Source organism: Rattus norvegicus, chromosome 12 (genome assembly GCF_021556685.1).
Source record: "Rattus norvegicus strain SHRSP/BbbUtx chromosome 12, alternate assembly SHRSP_T2T, whole genome shotgun sequence".
In the NCBI taxonomy this organism is placed as follows: Eukaryota; Metazoa; Chordata; class Mammalia; order Rodentia; family Muridae; genus Rattus; species Rattus norvegicus.
This window is the reverse complement of record NC_141545.1, coordinates 27,744,298-27,763,316: the sequence shown is the minus strand read 5'-3', so window position 1 is coordinate 27,763,316 and position 19,019 is coordinate 27,744,298. Positions and strand designations below refer to the sequence as shown.

Sequence of the window (19,019 nt, the reverse complement as noted above, 5' to 3'; positions counted from 1 at the left end):
ACCGGGGTTACAAATGGGCTTTGGTGTGTCTGATTCTGAATGCACGCCTTCCCCTACTGAACCATCTCCGTTCTTTTTTAAAACCAAGTGGTGATCCTTTGATCCCAGCACTTGGGAGGCAGAGGCAGGTGGATCTCTGAGTTTTTAGGCTAGCCTGGTCTACAGGGCAGGTTCCAGGACAGCCAGGGCTACACAGAGAAACTCTTGAAATAAAACAGAAACAAAAGATGACCATTCCCTGACCTCGACATGAACTCAAGCAATTCTTTTACACTGACCCTCTGAGAAGCTGGACTGTGGCTCATACCACTGCACCTGGCTAAAATGGTGACATTTCTGGTGAACAGAAAGGTTCCACCTTCCTCTCAGACCCACTTCTTTCCAGTGAGGCACTTCCACTTTCGCACCGGGCGTCCATCTCTCCCCTCTTGGCAATATTGCCAGGCCTGATACCAAAACAACCACACTTAGCTTCTCATGCTAAAACTCGAAATGTCTCTTCAGTTAAGTGACATTTAAAACACTGAATCACAGGGTCAATGACAGTTAATAAAAAAAAAAAAATTAAATGTGAAAGAGCATGTGCAATGGACTATATACCAACCTTAACAAACACTGTCAGGTAAGACAGCACAATGCTATAATCCCCAACATTTGGTAGTGTGGGATAAAAAGAAAGATGAAATTTTATGGCCAGCCTGAGCTAACCTAGGAAGAAAAATACAAGAAACCCCGTGTGGTGCCTCTATCCTGAAACACCATCACACAAGAGACAGAGGAAGGACAGACAGACATTCAAGGTCAACGTGTGGTCTACAAGGACTTCCACCCAGAGCTATGCAGGAAAAAACTGGTCAGCAACATGGCTGCTCATGGAAACACATACCACAGACCTAGATGAGGAATATCAATGCAAACTGAACCTTTTTTCTGTTGCTCGTTTTTATGAAACAGGGTTTCTCTGTGTAGCCCTGGCTCTGTAGACCAGGCTGGGTTTGAACTCAGAGATCCATCTGCCTCTGTCCCTGCCCCCTACCTCCAAGTGCTGGGATTAAAGGTGTGCACAGCCACCACCACCTGGATAAAATCTGAATCCTAGTAAGTTAATTGCATGTTTTTCCTTCACTGATAAATACCCCTCACTGTAAACTGTCGAAGAGAATACTACATAATAACAATAGTATGATGTGGGTCATTTGTGGAAAATAATTAAATGGCCAGTTCCCATTGTGGGAGAGAAACAATTTATGTAGCGAAGACCTTTTCAAGCCCCAGAAGACTGGGATTAGCAGCTCATGCCATCTCACCTTGACACATGTGGCAGCACATACCATGAAATGCCAACAGCAGGGAAGAGATTGGCAAAGTTCTAGGGCTTTCTGTCTGGTCAATCTAGCCTATCAGGTTCAGTAGGAGACCCTGCCTCAATCAAGAACAACAACAAAGACAGGTGGGTGTCAGGAAGATGGCTTAGTAGGTAATGGAGCCTACCGCCAAGCCAAGGCTGCATTCGGACACTGGGAACCTACCCAGCAGAAGAGACAACCAACTGTTTTCAGAAGCTGTCCTCAACCATGTTCTGGACCACACACACCCCCCACCCCCAGAATAAAACTAAAACAGGCTGCCCTGTGGGTAAAAAGGGTTAACAGAGGGTGGCCTGGGTAAAGGCACTTGCCACAAAGCCCGAGGACCTGAGTTCAATCCCCAGGGACCCACTTGGTGGAAGTAGAGAGCACATTTCCGCACGTGTCCTCTGACCTCCTTCCCCACCACCCCCACCCACACAAAGCTAGGAAGGCAACAGTGCCTAAGGAAAAAGCAGAATGGAGTTGATGCACACGGTCTCTAAGATCTGGGTGGGAGCTGTTCTATCAGAGTTTAATGAACAGAATTACTCCTTAAACTAAAAAAGCAGCAAGCCAGGCACGGTGATCCGTGCTTTTAATACCAGCCCTCAGAGATCTGAGTTCAAGGCTATCCTGGAGTACATGGTGAGTTCAGGATAGTCAAAGCTCATAGGAAGACCCTGTCTAAGAAGGAAAAAGCATGAACGGCAGAGGCAGAGGAGCCCTCCACGCAGGGCAGAACTTACGCACCCACGGGCTCAGCTCTCAGCACCTCCACCCACTCCCAACCCACCCAGGATTCCAGGTCCCTTGTGGCAGTAGGAGCTGATGGTTAAGCATCTTTTTAACACCAAGGGGGTGGGGGTGGGGGTGGGGATACATTATCTACCATCTGGATTTAATGCCCTAAGGGGAAAAATCCCTCTACACTTTGAAGTTGCTGTATTTGAATGTAAAGATACTGCTGGTAATTTGAGCATCTGTGGCAAATAAAGGGTAATTTTAAGTAGTCAAAAAGCCATCTTCCAAAATGGTAAATAATCCCAAAGGGGGCCAGGAAAGCAGCAAAGTATTTAGACTCAAATTGCCAGTATGCTGTTAAGTGGAGAGCTGGTGTCTATGTGCATACCTAGGTGCTTTTGTGTGTGTGTGTGTGTGTGTGTGTGTGTGTGTGTGTGTATACACATACACACATGGAGGGGGTTGCAGTTTATACTATCAAACCTTACTTTAAAGTTTCCACTAAAGAAAATAAAGTCTGGGCTGGAGAGATGGCTCAGCAGTTAAGAGCACTGACTGCTCTTCCAGAGGTCCTGAGTTCAAATCCCAGCTACCACATGGTGGCTCACAACCATCTGTGAGCCCCCGGGAGAGGGATCTGATGCCCTCGTCTGGTGCGTCTGAAGACAGTGACAGTGTACACACATACAAGGAATAAATAAATCCTTAAAAAAGTAAATAAAGTCAGTGTAGCAAAGTCAAAGTAGCAAAAGGGGGTGCACACTTACACACAGGTAGTCTCAAAACCTGGGACCTGGGAAGCAGAAGGTAAGTTCAAGGCCAGCGTGTGCTACAAGAGATCCTGTCTCTACCCTACAAAAGGAGAGGGGACACAGTAAAGGATGAGGGGGAGAGGCTGCAATTTCCCACACACAATGTCATACATGCTCCCCTCGAGAGCCACCTGATTTTTATTACAAAACACAAGAGAGCATCAGAGCATTCTCAACTTCTTTCTGTGATACTCAAGGTTGAATGCAGGGCCTTGCTAGGCAAGGCTCCATAACTGAGCTACACATCCACCCCTTTTTAGTCCGAGACAAGGACTGACTTCTCTAGATTGACTCGAGATCCTCCTACTGCTGCCTTACTGCTGGAGTATAGGCAGGGGCCACTATGCCTGGCCTCTAAAACTTGGAAAAATTAATTTACTGTGGGTGGGCACATAGGCACCACACATATGGAGGTCAAAGGGCAATTTATGAGCAGTGGTCCTCTCCTTCCTCTATGTGGGTTCTAGGGATTGGACACAAACTGTCAGGTGTGTAACCAAGCAGCCTTACCGAGCCATCCGTCCAGCCCTCAAAAACAAATCAAAGCAAACCCCCAAATAGGCTTGGTAGTGGCACTGACCACCACCAATCCCAGATGGAAGACAGAAGCAGAGGATGAGGGGTTCTAGCTCACCATTGGCTCCAGTGTCCTGGCCAGCCTGAGCTACGTGAACTTAAAACACTGAATCTTAAACATTGCTGGTTCTGGTGGTGCAGCTCTTTAATCCCAGTAGATGAGTTGTCTTCAGCGTTCCAAAGCTACATAGGACTCTGTCTCAACTAAAATAAGAGAAGTATTACTAAAGATTGGTCTATGACTGAACTGAATACAGTGATCCAAGAAGCAAGGCAGGCTCAGATCTGGATAAAACAGGTACTGTGTATTTTGTGTGTGTGCTTATACACATATGTAAAACAATTATTTCCCCAAGACTTACACTTGGGGCTCTGTATGTGAATAAGTCATATTTGTCCTTTTTTTTTTAAACCTATTTGTTTAAATATGTATGTCTGTCTGCAGTTGCCCATGGAGGCCTGAAGCAGGTACGGTATAGAATCCTGGAGCTGGAGTTACTGTGATGTGCCTAAATACAGATAGATGATGCCCCTGAAGGGCCCTGAGTGCTCTAACCACTGAGCAATCTGTCCATGCTTGCAGTCTATCATCCCAGAACTTAAAAAAGGCTGAGGCAAAAAGGGTTTAGGACAACCTGGGCTACATAGTCATATCTTCTCACTAAGGGAAAAAGGTATTCAGGGCCAGTGAGATAGCACAGAAGGTAAAGGTGCCTGCTACAAGAACTTGACCTGTGAGAGCTACAGGATGTAAGGAGACACCAACACCCACATTTTTCTCTGAGCTAAACAGTCTCTCGATATAAATTAATCATGATATAACAAAGTTATTTAGAAAAAGAAATGTATTCATAGTGATTTCACACATCAAATTAAGGCATTGGACTAGACTTTAAACTAAAAGGGGGCAAAGGTGGGGCTGGGGATTTAGCTCAGTGGTAGAGCGCTTACCTAGGAAGCGCGAGGCCCTGGGTTCGGTCCCCAGCTCCGAAAAAAAGAACCAAAAAAAAAAAAAAAAAAAAAAAGGGGGGGGGGGCAAAGGCTGAAGTGCGAGGGGTGAGCTCTTGCCTGGCATGTATGAGGCTCTATACATTCAAGCTCTGGCATTGCAAGGGGAAAGGCCATAAGCAGGCAGTGGTGGCACACGCCTTTAGTCCCAGCATTCAGTAAGCAGAGACAGATGGACCTGAGTTCAAGGCCAGCCTGCTGTTCAAAAGACCTGACTTTGGTTCTTACCAAGCCTGTCGGTAGCCTCACAACTGCCTGCACCTCTAGCTACAGAAGAGGCACACTTTCTACAGGCACTGCATTCACGCGCACAGCACTCACACACAGGGTGCCTGTGTGCTCTGGAGGAGAGAGGATACCTGTCCAGTTTGGGGTCAGCCTCAGCAGCACAGGGAGAACCAGTCTTTACGGTGAGCAGAGTGAGTGGAGCTCATCAGTAGAACAGATAAGTAAACATGTACAACTGAGCTCACCTTCTAGCAACACCAAAAAAAGAAAAAAGTTTGGGCTTCCATGTCTTTAAAATACAAGCACCACAGACTCAGCTCCTAGACAAACGATGCTTAAATATGGTCGCCTGTGTCTCATGTCGACTTTCAGAAAGTCCAAGACACCAAAATGATGGTGGTCATACCCTAAAGATATGTTCTGTAGTGTGGGCTGAGGAAGTGGCCGAGTTCAGAGGGCCCATTGGGCATGCAGAAGGTCCTGATTCCTAGCACTGTAGAAAACCAGGCCTGGTCGTACAACCGCGTAATCCCAGAGCCTGGGTAGCAGAGGCAGGAGAATCGAGTTTAGGATTATGAGTCAGTCTGGCTTCATGAGACACCTCAAAAAAAGTGCCAGGAACAGGGCTGCTGCTCTTGCATAAGCCCAGTAGCCATGACTCATCACCACCTGAACTCCAGGAATAAATCTATGTATCTAACACCCTGGTCTGCTCAAGTGGTACCTGTAACCCAGGAGGGTCAGATGTTCAAGACCATCCTAGGGTTACGTGGTAAGTATTACTAGTCTAGCGCCCACGAGACCATGTCTACATACAGGAAAAAGACATAGATACTGCTTTTTCCTTCTTACCAGTTAACAAGCAAAGCTCATGCCCCATGTACACTGGAATCACTCTATTCAGGTCAGATGCTGGCAGCCATCTGCTTACCTTCCACCAGCTCCTTACAAAGAGCTGGAAGTGGCAATGTCTGTAATCCCATCGCCCAGTCCATCTGGGCTACTGAATCATGCCAGCAGCTCAGCAAGTACCTGCCTCAATCAACCAATCGATCAATCCAGACAGCTACTGCCTAGACTATTACTTCCTTGCAAACTAATCAAACAGGAAAAAAAAAAAAAGGGCCAGGCATGGTGACACCCAGCAGCAGTGCATGCCTTTAACTAGAACTCGGGAGGTAGAGCTCTGAGTTCAAGGCCAGCATGGTCTACAGAGCATGCTCCAGGGCAGCCAGGACTGCATGGGCCTAACCTTTTTAATAAAAAAAAAAAAATTTAAAAAAAAAAGGGGGTGAGCCTGGCGGCACAGATCATAATCTTAGTTCAAGTGAAAGCTCAAGCAAGGCCTGCCAATAATATATTGTTGAGAACTTGCCTCAAAAGCAGCAAGAGGACTGAGCATGTACCTCAGTTGTAGCACATGCGTGGCACACAGGACCTGGGTTCAATCCCCAGCATGGCAAATAAGAAAAAGGTATCTGGAATCTACATGCAAGTGATGTTTAAAGTCTACATTTGTTTATGTTACAAAATGACCAGATACACAGAGTGCAAGGAGACAGGACAGACATCCCAGCACCCCAGGATGCTGAGTCCAAGGACAGTCTCCACTACAGTCACACACACACACATAACACAGGACTGGAAACTCCAGACTCAGAATCCATTGGGTCTGACCTCTGTGGGCACCTGAGCTCATACCCACACCCACATACATATAAGTAAAATAAAAACCTCTTTTAAAAAAGTCAACCAGATGATAGTTTCATAACCAAAGTGATAACTGATACCTAAAATGGAATTTAACAAAAAAAAAAAAAAAAAAAGGGAAGGGCCATAAGGTAGCTGTACATAGCTTACATAGTCCAAAATGGTGGGAACGGCAGCACCTCCACAGTGACACAGGAGTATTTGGTCAGGGAGGAACACAAAATGCAGGGGTTTATATGAACAGAAGTGCTGGGGACAGTGGCGGCCTCCTCTAATAGTATCAACGGTTTGAGGGCAGCTTTGGCTACAGCGAGATCTTGTCTCAAAACCAACAACAGAGACTATTAAACAAGAGGGCCGAGGATGTAGCTAGTGCTTGTCTAGCACGCACAGTGCCCTGGTTCTCATCCCCAGCTCTTGAAAGATGCAAGATCATCCTCGGCTATGTGACGACTTTGAAGCCAGCCTGAACTACATGAGACCCTGTCTCTCTGAACTAATTAAAGAGAGGGGCCAGAAAGACGCTTGGCGATTAAGAGCAACTGCTGCTGTCCCTGGACCTGGGTTAGTTCCCAGCACCTACATGCTAGCTCACAACTATCCAGGCATCTGACGCCCTCTCCTGACCTTCGTAAGCACTGCATGCACCTGGGGCAAAGGATGTACAGGCAAAACTCCCACACGGAAAAAAAGCCCCTGACTTCCCAATACAGAATCAGACGCCCAGTCAGAAAAAGGGTTGCAGTTGGTAGAACTGCAACCGAGTGAGAAGAGGAAGAAGCCCTCTCCTGAGCCAAACGGGTTGGTAACCAAGACACATTCCCTATGTCCCAGCTTAGAATGCCAAGCTTCGACAGCTCAGCAGGCTCAGTTAGTGCCTGGAGAGTGCTCAGAGGGACCTACTCCCGCACAGCAGGCAAGCCATTCAAGAGCAGGCCTTGGGAGAGCAAGAGCATCAGCCTTGTTTGCACAACCTCCCAAGGCTTAACAGTTTGCTCAGATTTCAGATGAATTACTTGTTTAGGTAAACATCATAGGCTTTCAAGTGCTGTGACTCTTTAAATGGAAATACAAATCTAGTGAGGTCCCTTCCTCTGCTTTATGAAAGAGTCAGACTTCAAAAATAAAGACCAAAGGACAGCCCATCACCAGTGACTGGGAGTGGTGGTGGGCACACTCCAGAGGAGGTCATCCATCCAGTTCTGAAGCTCAGCGAAATGCAGTCCAGACCAGCACCTCTTTCTAAACAAAGGCCTTGTCCCTTCCGGCAGGTTCACGTATTCCTGTATTTTCCTGCCTTTAACGTTCCAAGCCATACCCAGCTTCCACTTTTGAACTGGGGCCAATGGCTGCTTAAGGACATAGGAAGTACCAAGTGCCATTAAGCTGTATTATTGGGCTAATAAGTTAATATGCTGTGTGACTTTTACCTAAAAACAAATCATAAAAACCTGGTATGTATCAGCTGGGTGTGATGTATCAGTCCTATAATTCCAGCACTGGGCAGACAAAGGGGCTGATACGGGTGGCTCTGAGTTCAAGGCCAGCTTGGTCTACACAGTGAGAACCAGTCTCAAAAAAGAAAAAATTTCAAACAAAACCCAACATAGTTTTCTTCCTTCTTTTCAACAATATAGAATTAATCTTCATAAACGACAGCCCCTGAAGTGTTATACATGAAGTCCAGCTGCTGAGGTCTGCCTGCAATAAGAATATTATGGTAACATTTCACCACGTCTTTCTCCCAAAGAATTCAGCAAGCACATAAGCATCCCCCCCACCCCCCGTAATTTGGGGGATGGAACAAAAAGTTCTTAGGGGCTGGAGGTGGCTCAGCAGGTAAAAGACGCTTGTCGGCAAACCTCACGACCTGCGTTCAAGTCCCAAGACCTACATGGTAGAAAGAGAAATGATTCCTGCAAGTTGTCCTCTGGCTTACACAGACACATGGCTGGTAATTCTTAAAGAGAGAAAGGAAAAGATAATTTAATCTTCGTTTCAGCATTGTGAAGGATAACCTGAGAAACAAAGTTACATGCTATCTCCACTCCAAGATGCCTAAACCACATGGCAGAGCTCCACCTCAGAGAGGCAAGCAAAGGGCTCATTACTCTATCGTTACTCCATTAGGGACAATGGCTATCAATTGGGCTCCTGAAGAACTTGCAGACATTAAGGGTTTTAAAACCCACTGATCCGGGTTGGGGATTTAGCTCAGTGGTAGAGCGCTTGCCTAGCAAGCACACGGCCCTGGGTTCGGTCCTCAGCTCCGGAAAAAAAAAAGGAAAGAAAAAAAAAAACAAAAAACAAAACAAAAACAAAAAAAACCCCACTGATCCCACAAGGAAAACCTGTTTACCCAACTATGGCAGACTTTTGCCACCATAATGTCCCCCTCCCCCCATAACTCCAGCAAAGTGACTAGTCTAGAACCTGTTCTCCCCCAGGAGGCAAGCACTAGTGGCCCACTCAGGATAGTAAGTTCTCAAGAGGCCACTGAAAGCCAAAGACAGACTAGGCCTGTGGTCTTCCCCTAGCCCAAAGTGCACAGCAGAGCCCTAAAATTCCAGCTAATCCCAGACACTGTATTGCATACATACCTGTGATAAATTTACTAAGACAGGCATAGAAAGAGAAAGAGCTGATAAGAAAACAAAACAATTATAACAACAGACTGGAAGAGAGGTTGAGGGCTTTTATTATATTTTCATCATTTTGGACTGTGATTGGCCAAAGAGAGATGACAGAACCTGAAAATGCGGATGAAGGGAGCTCTGAGATCATCTGCCAGTTTTGGACCTATCTAGGAACCCTGCTTAAATGCTAAAGATTACACTTATCTTAAATGACCCAACTCCCCGTTTCAGAATAGTGCCCAATCACGATCTCTATCCCGTTCACCCACGTAAATGGTTGTGCTCGGAAAGCAACCACAGCATTCCCAGAAGGATTTCCCTAGATACAACTAAACCTACTTCCCTTCCTCACCCGAGGTTCAGCTAACTGGAGAGCTCAACTGGGGTGGTAAAGCAAGGTTTCTTTCTTCATGCTAAGTTCTCCAATGAGGGCTGTTCCAGTTTTTCTGAACTCAGGGGCTCACACACAGGAAGTTGGATGAGCTGCCCCACTGAGGAACCAACCCTGTTTCAGTTGTGTGAAAATTCAGTGAGAGGTAATTTCCTCAAAACCACAGAAAACAGGTTTGAGAAAACTTTATATATATATTTTTAAAAAGGTCTTTATTTTACAAATGGTTCTTCCTTCCAAAGAGCCATCACTATCAGTAAGACACAAGCTTCCCACATTCAGAGGGAAAATATTTTGTATTGGGTTCTTATCCCCTCCCTAACAGCCATTGCTGATGGCCAGCAGGAAGCCACCATTTTTTAAGGTTTTTATGAAAACCTGTTTCATTGAGATAACCCTAAATGCACACCCCACCTCTTCACTATGACCAGAGACATTTCTTACTTAGAAATCCATTCCTTTCCTCATTGTTTTTTTTTCTTTTTTCTTTTTTTAAAATAAGGGAAGATGAATGCTTAAAAACACGAAAGTATCCTGTCAACGTTTGTTAATGGGAGTTTAAGGTGAATGGGCTTGGCTAGATGTCACTGCCCATTTCTGAAAGTAAATAATTTTTTTTATTTCAGGGACTAAGGCCCATCTCGGAGAACATGAAGTGTCCAATGCCACCTGGCTTCTCAGCTCATTTCTGCATTACCTTGGACAAATGCCATCTGAAAACTCCCTACCAGCCCTTAGGTGCATTGCAGCCTCTGTGTCATTGTGTGTGACATCACTGGGTTGCTATGGATATAGGTGCGAGGTCACTCGCTCTCCTGTGAACTAGAAATAGGGGAAAATTAGAGCCTAGATTATCACAAACTGAAGACATTTCCGACATTAGTGACCTACTGGAAGCCTGACTCGTATCCTTTAATCATTAAACTGTTGTTAAAAAAAAAAAAATCCAACTGTAGCAACACATTAATACAACACTGTTTCTGACTTTAAAATTATTTTTTGCAAAATGAAAAAAATCTGTAGCTCATTTAGTTAGGAAAAGGTAATAAGCACCTGGCCTTTTGGAAAACCAGGAAAAAAAAAAATCATTTAAAATTAAATAGTGTGTCTGTCTCTCTCTCTCTCTCTCTCTCTCTCTCTCTCTCTCTCTCTCTCTCTCTCTCTCTCTCTCTCTCTCTCTCCTGTCTCATTTGTAAGGTTTAACATGGAAGGAGGAAGCCAGCACCCACTTTACACCAGAGATGCATTTAACAACCTTTGTTACATAAGGTAGGAAGTTAGATATTAAGGGAGTGGAAAACCCAATTTACTAATTTCTGGAAACCCGAATATTAATTTTTCTAGTGCATTTTGCAATATTCAGGACTCACCCCCTCTCTGCTGGCAAACTGGTTCCCAATTCACTAATAATTGAGTGTCACTGACAAAATGGTGCAAATTAGTTAGGATTTTGCATCTCAGGCAAAAATGCGACAGTATTCTCTTCTCATCAGAATGAGGATGCCTTAGGTCAGGGGAAAAAAAGCCTCCTATACATTTAACAAAAAAAAAAAAATTTTTTTTAAAAGACTTTTTCCCCTTTAAAATAACTCCTCCCAGCCTCCACCCAGTCTAGGCTCTCTGCAATATGACAAATGCAGAATCTTCTGGAATGACTTGATACTGCCTCCCACCACCGCTTTGTTTGCAGTATCAGATCAGACAGAATTATTTTTTTACACTTATACGAATTTCTACAGACTCGTGCCTGCAATTAAAAGAGAAACTGCATGTCTCAGTCAGTTAACATTCAAAGGCATTTTATTTAACCCTTCGAAAAGGAAAATTAAAATGAAAAATGAAGAGGCCATACAGAGGGCCATGAATGGGAATGCCAGCGACACACGTATCCCTCCCTTCCTAACAGACTTGCTTTGGGTAATGGGTAAAAAGGAAGCCTTTTGTTAAGAAAAACGTGAGCAGGGTGGTTTCGATTTTACATCACTGACCCCGGGTTTGGTTCTTCCTTTTTTTTTTCTGGAGGAGGGGGTCTCATTTTTTTTCTTCCCGAAATGTCTTTAAAGGATGTGTCAGTGGGGAAGATGGTGTGGGGGGGCTGATGGAGTGGGGAGGCGGCAAACAGGGAGACCTGCTGAGTGAATGGGAAAGGCGCCGCCCAGACACCAGGGAGAGAAAGAGGAACCGCATCCATGCGGTCCCCCCGCCCCCACGCCTAAGCTGGGAGGAGGGGAAGTGGGGCACAAAGGATGCGCAGGGCTCCCGACTCAAGTCTCTGGACATTCAGGGTCACAGAGAGACCCCCACCCCACAGCAGAGACCAGCCGCGCAAGACCCCGCCCCAGCCCCGAACTCGGAGAGGCTGGGAAAGAGGCCGCGTCACCACTCGGGTACAGGAGCCACTTACTAGGACCCGTCCCCAATCCCTCCAAGGAGTGAGATGGAGGTGACCCTACAGTCGTGACAAGACATGCCCCTGAGCATGCCTTCCACGCGGTGGAACGCGGTGTCTGGAGCGACTGGGGCGAGGCAGGGGGGAGGGGAGGAGACACTCACGTTCTTCATGGCCGCGGCCATATCGTCGTAGCGCTCCGCCTGCTCGGCCAGCCGGGCTTTCTGCACTAGTTGCTCGCGGTCCACCATCTTCGCGGGGCTGAAGAGGGTCGGCTGGAAAGAAGGAAACCGAAGACTGCCTTGAAGGGCTTTAGGAAAAGAGAGGAGCGGCTTGGAGCTCGTGTGTCGGAAGGACCGACCCACGAAGCAAGCTGCTAAGGCGAGGACGAGAAGGAGGCGGCACGAGCTGCGACCGCGGGACCCGGCGCAAGGAGGCTGCGGCTCCAATGCGTGCCGCGGGCGGACAACCCCCTGCGGTCCCGCCCACACGAGTGACGTAAAAGTCACCTCCCATTCGCGCATGCGCGCGCCCCGCCCGGTCCCGCCCGACCCTGCATTTACTGGGCTTTTCCCCTATTGGAACATTCGCGGTTGCTCCTCGCGGTTTTCTCAGCGTATGCCCAGTTCTCCACTGCTCCCTAATGTGCACCTTTCTTCGCTTCACCGTAAATCCTCAGCTTCGTCAAACTCATCTCACCTTGCCCCCTAAACCCTCCCTTTTTTTTGCATAGCCTCTGGCGCGTGGACTCCTGGGAATTGTAGTTTGACCCGCAGCAAACTGAATTGCAGAGCAGACCAAGGACAAAGGGGCGGTGGAGACTACATCTCCCTGCGGGCATAGCGCGCAGAGGCTGACCGGGTGGGGGGAAGGGTCTAAATCCGCAGCCGCTGGGGACCCCTGGCGGGGATGCAGCCTGCACTAGTCGCAGTGCTGATTCACGGCCTCGCCCCGTGGCCTCTGGGCAGTTGGGAGAAGAGGAAAGGCCAGGGCCTCAGATCTGGACTCTCTGAAACTGAAGTAACTGGTCATGGTCGGGGGTGAGGGGTCGGGGAAGAACAGGAGTGTAAAGTAGGCAAACGAAGTACAAACCCTGTAAATCCAAACTGCCCAACCACCACCATCTAAAAGGGTGAGCCTGCCCTAGGGATGGCTGCGTGAATGATGCAACCCTTGAACAACTAACACACACCAAAGTTGCAGTCTCCAATGATGCACTTTGACATCGGACTTAAGTGGATTAAATCATGGAATGACACATATCCGCCCGATATATTGCTTATTTTCCCTAAATGGTGTAGCTGTCTGCAGACTGACCCTGGGGACTCCCTTCTTCCTCTCCAGTGAACTGGACCAACGCTTGCCTAAACACACACACCCTATAGTTTTGACTGCTTAATTTATTTTCGTTATGTTTTTATGGGTTGTTTGGTTTGAAGCGGGGGTCTTACAGCTCTCAAGGTGGCTCCAGACGAAGTTCTTGAATTATACGCACGTACAACACAATGGCCTTGACTGCATATTTTATTTGTTTCATCTATTCAACGCGTTGAGCACCAACCCTGTTCCAATGACTTTGTACCTTAGAGCACAACAATACACAAGGCAGACAAAGCACTCGGCTCAAGAAAATAGAAGACTACTGTTTGAAACCCAGGGCAAACAGCTGAGGTAACTATTTAACATATCAAAGTGAACCTGGCTTCCAGGTTCTTCAGGTCTCCCTCAGTCCCAACCCACACCCCTTGCCCTCTACACTGATCTATACAGCTGGGGGTTGGGGAGGGAGCTGGACTGCCCTTGCCCCCAAGGGCTCTTCCCTATATAATCCAGACATTTTGTTTACACACCTCTTGTTTAGTTCCTTTTGTACCTTTGGCTTCCTGGCTGGTTCCCCTCTCTTCCTTCCCCTCTTTCACTCTGCACATGGTTCAGGGTCATACCCACTCTGGACTCTTCCAGATGTCTGCCTCTAGCCATGTCTCCCTTATATTTCCCTTATAAACTTTCTCCTTGACCATGCCTAGGAGCACTCCTATCCTCTCCTTTCTTTTTTATTTATTTGTTTTACACATAACAGCCAGGATTGGTTTTAATCCCAGCATCAGGAAGGCAGAAGCAGGCAGATTGCTGTGAATTCCAGCCCAGACAGGGCATCTCAAAGATGAATGAATGAACGAGAATGAGAAAGAAAAGGAAGAATAGACGATCCCTCTACCATATAAACCAAATGGGGTGGTACACACATATAATTCTAGTACTCTGGAAATGGACAGAAAATCAGAATGTCATGTTGTCCTTGATTACGTAGCAAATTCAAAGTCATTATGGTATTCGTAAGACACAGGAAAAGAAAAAAAAAAAAAAAGGAGACGAGGGGCTGCAGAGCTGGCTTGGCAGTTAATCTTGCTTGCTGATCTTCCAGAGAGCCCCAAGTTCTGTTCCCAGCACCCAGTATTTGCTTATACATGCCTGTATAATACATGCCTGGAATTCTAGCTCCAGGGAATCCAATATCCTTTTCTGGCCTCCTTGGACACACAAATGTAACAAATACATAAATAAAAATAAATGTTGAGGCTGGAGAGATGGCTCAGTGGTTAAGAGCACTGGCTGCTCTTCCAGAGGTCCTGAGTTCTGCCCTCTTCTGCTGTGTCTGAAGACAGCCACAGTGACCTCACACACATAAAATAAATTAAAATCTTTTAAATAAATGAATCTTGAAGCCAGGTATTTTTTTTTAATAAACAAATGAATCTTGAAGCCAGGTATGTGAAGCAAGCCTTTTATCCCAGCACTCAGAAGGCAGAAGCAGGCAGATCTCTGTGAGTTTAAGGCCAGCCTGGTCTACAAAGCAAATTCCAGGACAGCCAGGGCTACACAAAAAAAAAAAAACCCTGTCTCAAAAAAAAAAAAAATCTTGAAAAGAGAAAAAGCTGGGTAGAGTGATCCCAGCACTCAGAAGACACAGGCAGGCAGATCTATGAGTTCAAAGCCAGCCTGGTCTATAGAGCAAATTCTAGGAAGATCAGGGATACACAGAGAAACCCTGTCTTGAGAAGACAAAACAAAACAAACAAAAGGTTTTAAAATTTCAACTTCCAACACCACACAAAAAAGTATTTTCAGCTGAGTGGTGGTGCACACCTTTGATCAAGGCACTTGGGAGGCGGAGGCAGGTGGATCTCTGTGAGTTTGAGACCAGATTGTTCTGTAGGTGAGTACCAGGACAGTCGGGAGTACACAGAGAAACCCTGTCTTGGAAAAAAGCAAAAACAAACAATAAAAACAAAACAACTTACAACTGGAGAGAGGTTTTAAGAAAGAGTCTACAAGGAGGTCAGTAACATTTCCAACTGAGCCCTCATAGACTGAAGGAAACTGAGGAGACAGACGGTGAGAGTGCTTGCCTTGCAAACAAGGCTTCAGCTTGAGCCCAGCACCTACATTTAAAAAACAAACAAAAAACCTGGGTGTGGTAACACAGATGCCAGATGCGTAATCCCAGTCCAGTAGAGAAAGGCAGACTCACTGGGGCTCCCTGGCCAGCAAACCAGGCCAAGTGAGAGAGCCTATGGACACCTGTAGACCAGGCTGGCCTCAAACTCACATAGATCATCCTGCCTCAGCCTCCCTAGTACTGGAATCAAAGTCACCTACCTGGGACATTGGGACAGATGTATTGATAGATTGTTTGGCCGTCTGGTCTTTCATGTTCTAGTGGGGTCAGGACTCAGGATATAAGGGACACTGACAGGCTAAGTAATTCAGGAGTTGGGAGGCAGGGTTGAAGTTTGATGCTTTCATTGGTAGTTTTACTTTGTGGAGCCTGCCACCCAGGCTCTCACATGGATGCTCCCCAACTGAATCATATCTCCACTTCCCCAAAATATTTTTTTTCTTATTCACATAGCCCCTCCCCTGCCTAGGAACCAAGTCATTTTTAAATAATAAACAAAGCCTCCGTATCACCATCACCACCATCATCATCATCATCATCATCATCATCATCATGACTTTGTCTAGTTGGTGGGTTGATTAGATGGTCGTGGTTTGTTTTTCCAATTTTCCCTTTTATTTTATAAAATGCTGATGGTTTTTCTATTCTGAGATCTGGCCTCATATAGTTCAGGGGAACCTCGCCCTGTGTAGCCAAGGATAACCTTGGCTATCTCCTATAAACTAGGATGACTCGTAGCCATCTGTGTGCCTTAGGTCTCAGAACACAGGGGTGGCAGGTGTGAGCCACCACACCCTTCACGAGAGATTTTAACAATGGAAGAAAATAGTCAGATCTGCATATTGTCTTCATCATTATTGAAGGATCAGAAATCATCACAGGATCTGGTAGACCGGAAACACACAGAACAGGTAACAATGAATGAAGGGCCTGGGGAGATGCCTCAAAAGTTAAAAGCATTTACTTCTCTTCCAGGGGACCCAGGTTCAATTCCCAGCACCCACATGGCAGGTTACAACCATCTGTAACTCCGGTTCCTGGGAAATCTGATATCCTCTTCTGACCTCCACAGGCACCAGGTCCACATGTGCTGCACACATGCAGACCAAGCACTCATACACATAAAATGATAAATAAGTTGAACATTTTATACCAGTGAATGACGTAGGCATAGCAGCAAACCCCTCTTATCCGAGCATTTGGAAGACTGAGGCAGGAGGATTATCCATAAATTCAAGAGCAGACTCAGCTATGGAATAACTGCCTGTCTCAAAAATCTGAAACAGATGGGCTGGAGAGATGGCTCAGTGTTTAAGAGCACCGGCTGCACTTCCACAGAACCTGGGTTCAATTTGTAGCTCCCACATAGTGGCTCACAGCCATCTGTAGCTCCAGTTCCAAGGGATCTAACACCCACTTCCGACCTCTGTAGGCACAAGACAGGCACACAGTGCACAGTTATACATGTAGACATAACATCTGTACACATAAAAGGTAATCCAAAAGAGGGCTATCAAGAGGACTCTGGGTGAGGGTGCTTACCACCAAACCTGACAAGCAGAGTTCAAAGTTCAATCCAGGTGGAAGGAGAAAACCGACTCCCATTAAGTTGTTCACACACACACACACACACACACACACACACACACACACACACACACACACCAGTGCATGTGCCCCGTCATACACACACAAAATAATAAAAGTACAGAAAGAAAAATCAAAAGAGGAAAGAAATAAATGAGCGAATAAATGGAAGAGATCAATAAGTGAATGAATGCAGTTCTGGGGTGCTATTCTGCCAAGCATGTAAGGGACAGACCAAATGGAGAGAAATTCTAGAAATAGTTCTGCTCCCCATCTTCTCCTGCACAGGATCCAGTCTTGTCTCTTCTTCTAGAGTAACACAGACCCTAATGTTAAAAACAAACAAAAAAATCCCAAAACCTTCCCACTTCCTCTGGCTCTGAGGGAGCCTCCTCAGAGTCACCCCTCCTCCCTGTAGACCCTGATCCAGTCTGTGCCAGTTCATCACCAGAGCTGCCTGAGTGTCATTAAACAGGCCAATAAACGAAGCACGGTGGTGTATAGCACATTTCTAATACCAGGAGTTGGGAGGTGGAGGCAGGAAGATCAAGAGTTCAAGGCCAACCTGAGCTACACGATGAGACCTTATGTCAGAAAAGAAACAATTAATTAATTAATTCGTCGATTAATTTAAAGACATGTAGACTGACCTGATCCTTATTTCAAAGTAAAAGGTTTTTTTTTTTTTTTAAAAAGATTTATTCATTTATTATATACAAGTACACTGTAGCTGTCTTCAGACACACCAGAAGAGGGCATCGATCAGACGGTTGTGAGCCACCATGTGGTTGCTGGAAATTGAACTCAGTACCTCTGGAAGAGTAGTCGGGTGCTCTTAACCACTGAGCCATCTCTCCAGCCCCAAATTATTATAAATCACTGTTTTTTTTTTTTTGTTTTTTGGGGGCTGGGGATCGAACCCAGGACCTTGCGCTTCCTAGGCAAGCGCTCTACCACTGAGCCAAATCCCCAGCTGTAAAAGGTTTTTTATTTGTTTGGTTTTTTAGTTTCCTTTTTGAGATGGTCTGTCTTCCAACTCTCTGCGTAGCCCCAAAAGGGTCTTAAACTCCTGATCCTTCTCATCGGTCTATCTCCCACACACTGAATTAAAGTCTTTACCACCAAGACAGGCTTTAAAAAAAGACAAAAGAAAAAACCCAGGGGGAATGGAGGAGGGAGGGTCAGATAGCTCAGTGGATAGGGTACATGAGAAAGCTTGGCAATCTGAGAGCCGTCCCAGAATTCATTTAAAGGTGGAGGGAAAGAACTCACTCCACAAGAGTGTCTTCTGACTTCCACATGCCACACACACACACACACACACACACACACACACACACATATGCATGCACATATGTGCACACAGGCACACACACAGACACATGCACACACACACAGACAAACACACAGGCATACACAGACACATGTACACAGACATACGTATAGACACATAGACACACATTCAGGCACACATGCACATAGCACACACAAGAATGCACACTCACACATACTCATACACTAGTAAATAAATAAAACTTAAAAAAAAAAAAAAAAAAGGAGGGGTTGGGGATCTAGCTCAGTGGTAGAATGCTTGCCTAGCAAGCGCAAGGCCCTGGGTTCGGTCCCCAGCTCCGAAAAAAAAAAAAAGGAACACTGTGAGTGATACCTCCCGTTTTAACTGTCAGCATGTGTACAGAACAAGATCTCTCTGAGTTTCAGACCAGGAAAGGCCAGAATGTGAGAACCTATGTAAAATAACGAAAGTCGTGTAGCTCCGTAGGACCTTGGACTCCTGACCCTCCTCCCTCCACCTCCCAAGTGCAAGGATTGCGGATGTGAGCCACCAGGTCTGGTTTACCCAGTGCTGGCTGGGGCTTAAACCCAGAGCCCTATGCATGCTAGGTAAGCGCTCCACCACTGAGGTCTGCCCCAAGCCCTCTCCCTGTGTTTTCAGACCAGAAAGCAGAGATAGAGTGAGGCTATGAGAGCAACTGAATTTCACACAGGCATTGACTAGCTGAGTTTGAAATATAAAAGCAGGCAGTCCTTCTGGGCATCTTGTGGCAGGCAGAGTCACCTACTCCTGCTCCAATGGTGAGGCCTGATCTATCTTGGCATGTGCTCAGAAAAAG

General features: G+C 46.1%; 1 protein-coding gene across 2 annotated transcripts in view; it reads right to left on the bottom strand.

The window, feature by feature from the left end:
- The window catches only part of Ywhag (tyrosine 3-monooxygenase/tryptophan 5-monooxygenase activation protein, gamma), a 28,289-nt gene extending 16,008 nt beyond the window's left edge, over window positions 1-12,281 (bottom strand). For both annotated transcript variants that reach the window (NM_001436420.1, NM_019376.3), the window contains 1 exon segment: window positions 12,005-12,281. In NM_001436420.1, coding sequence (NP_001423349.1) covers window positions 12,005-12,091 — 87 coding nt within the window. In that variant the 5' untranslated portion in view covers window positions 12,092-12,281.
- Between the last annotated feature and the right edge of the window lie 6,738 nt (window positions 12,282-19,019).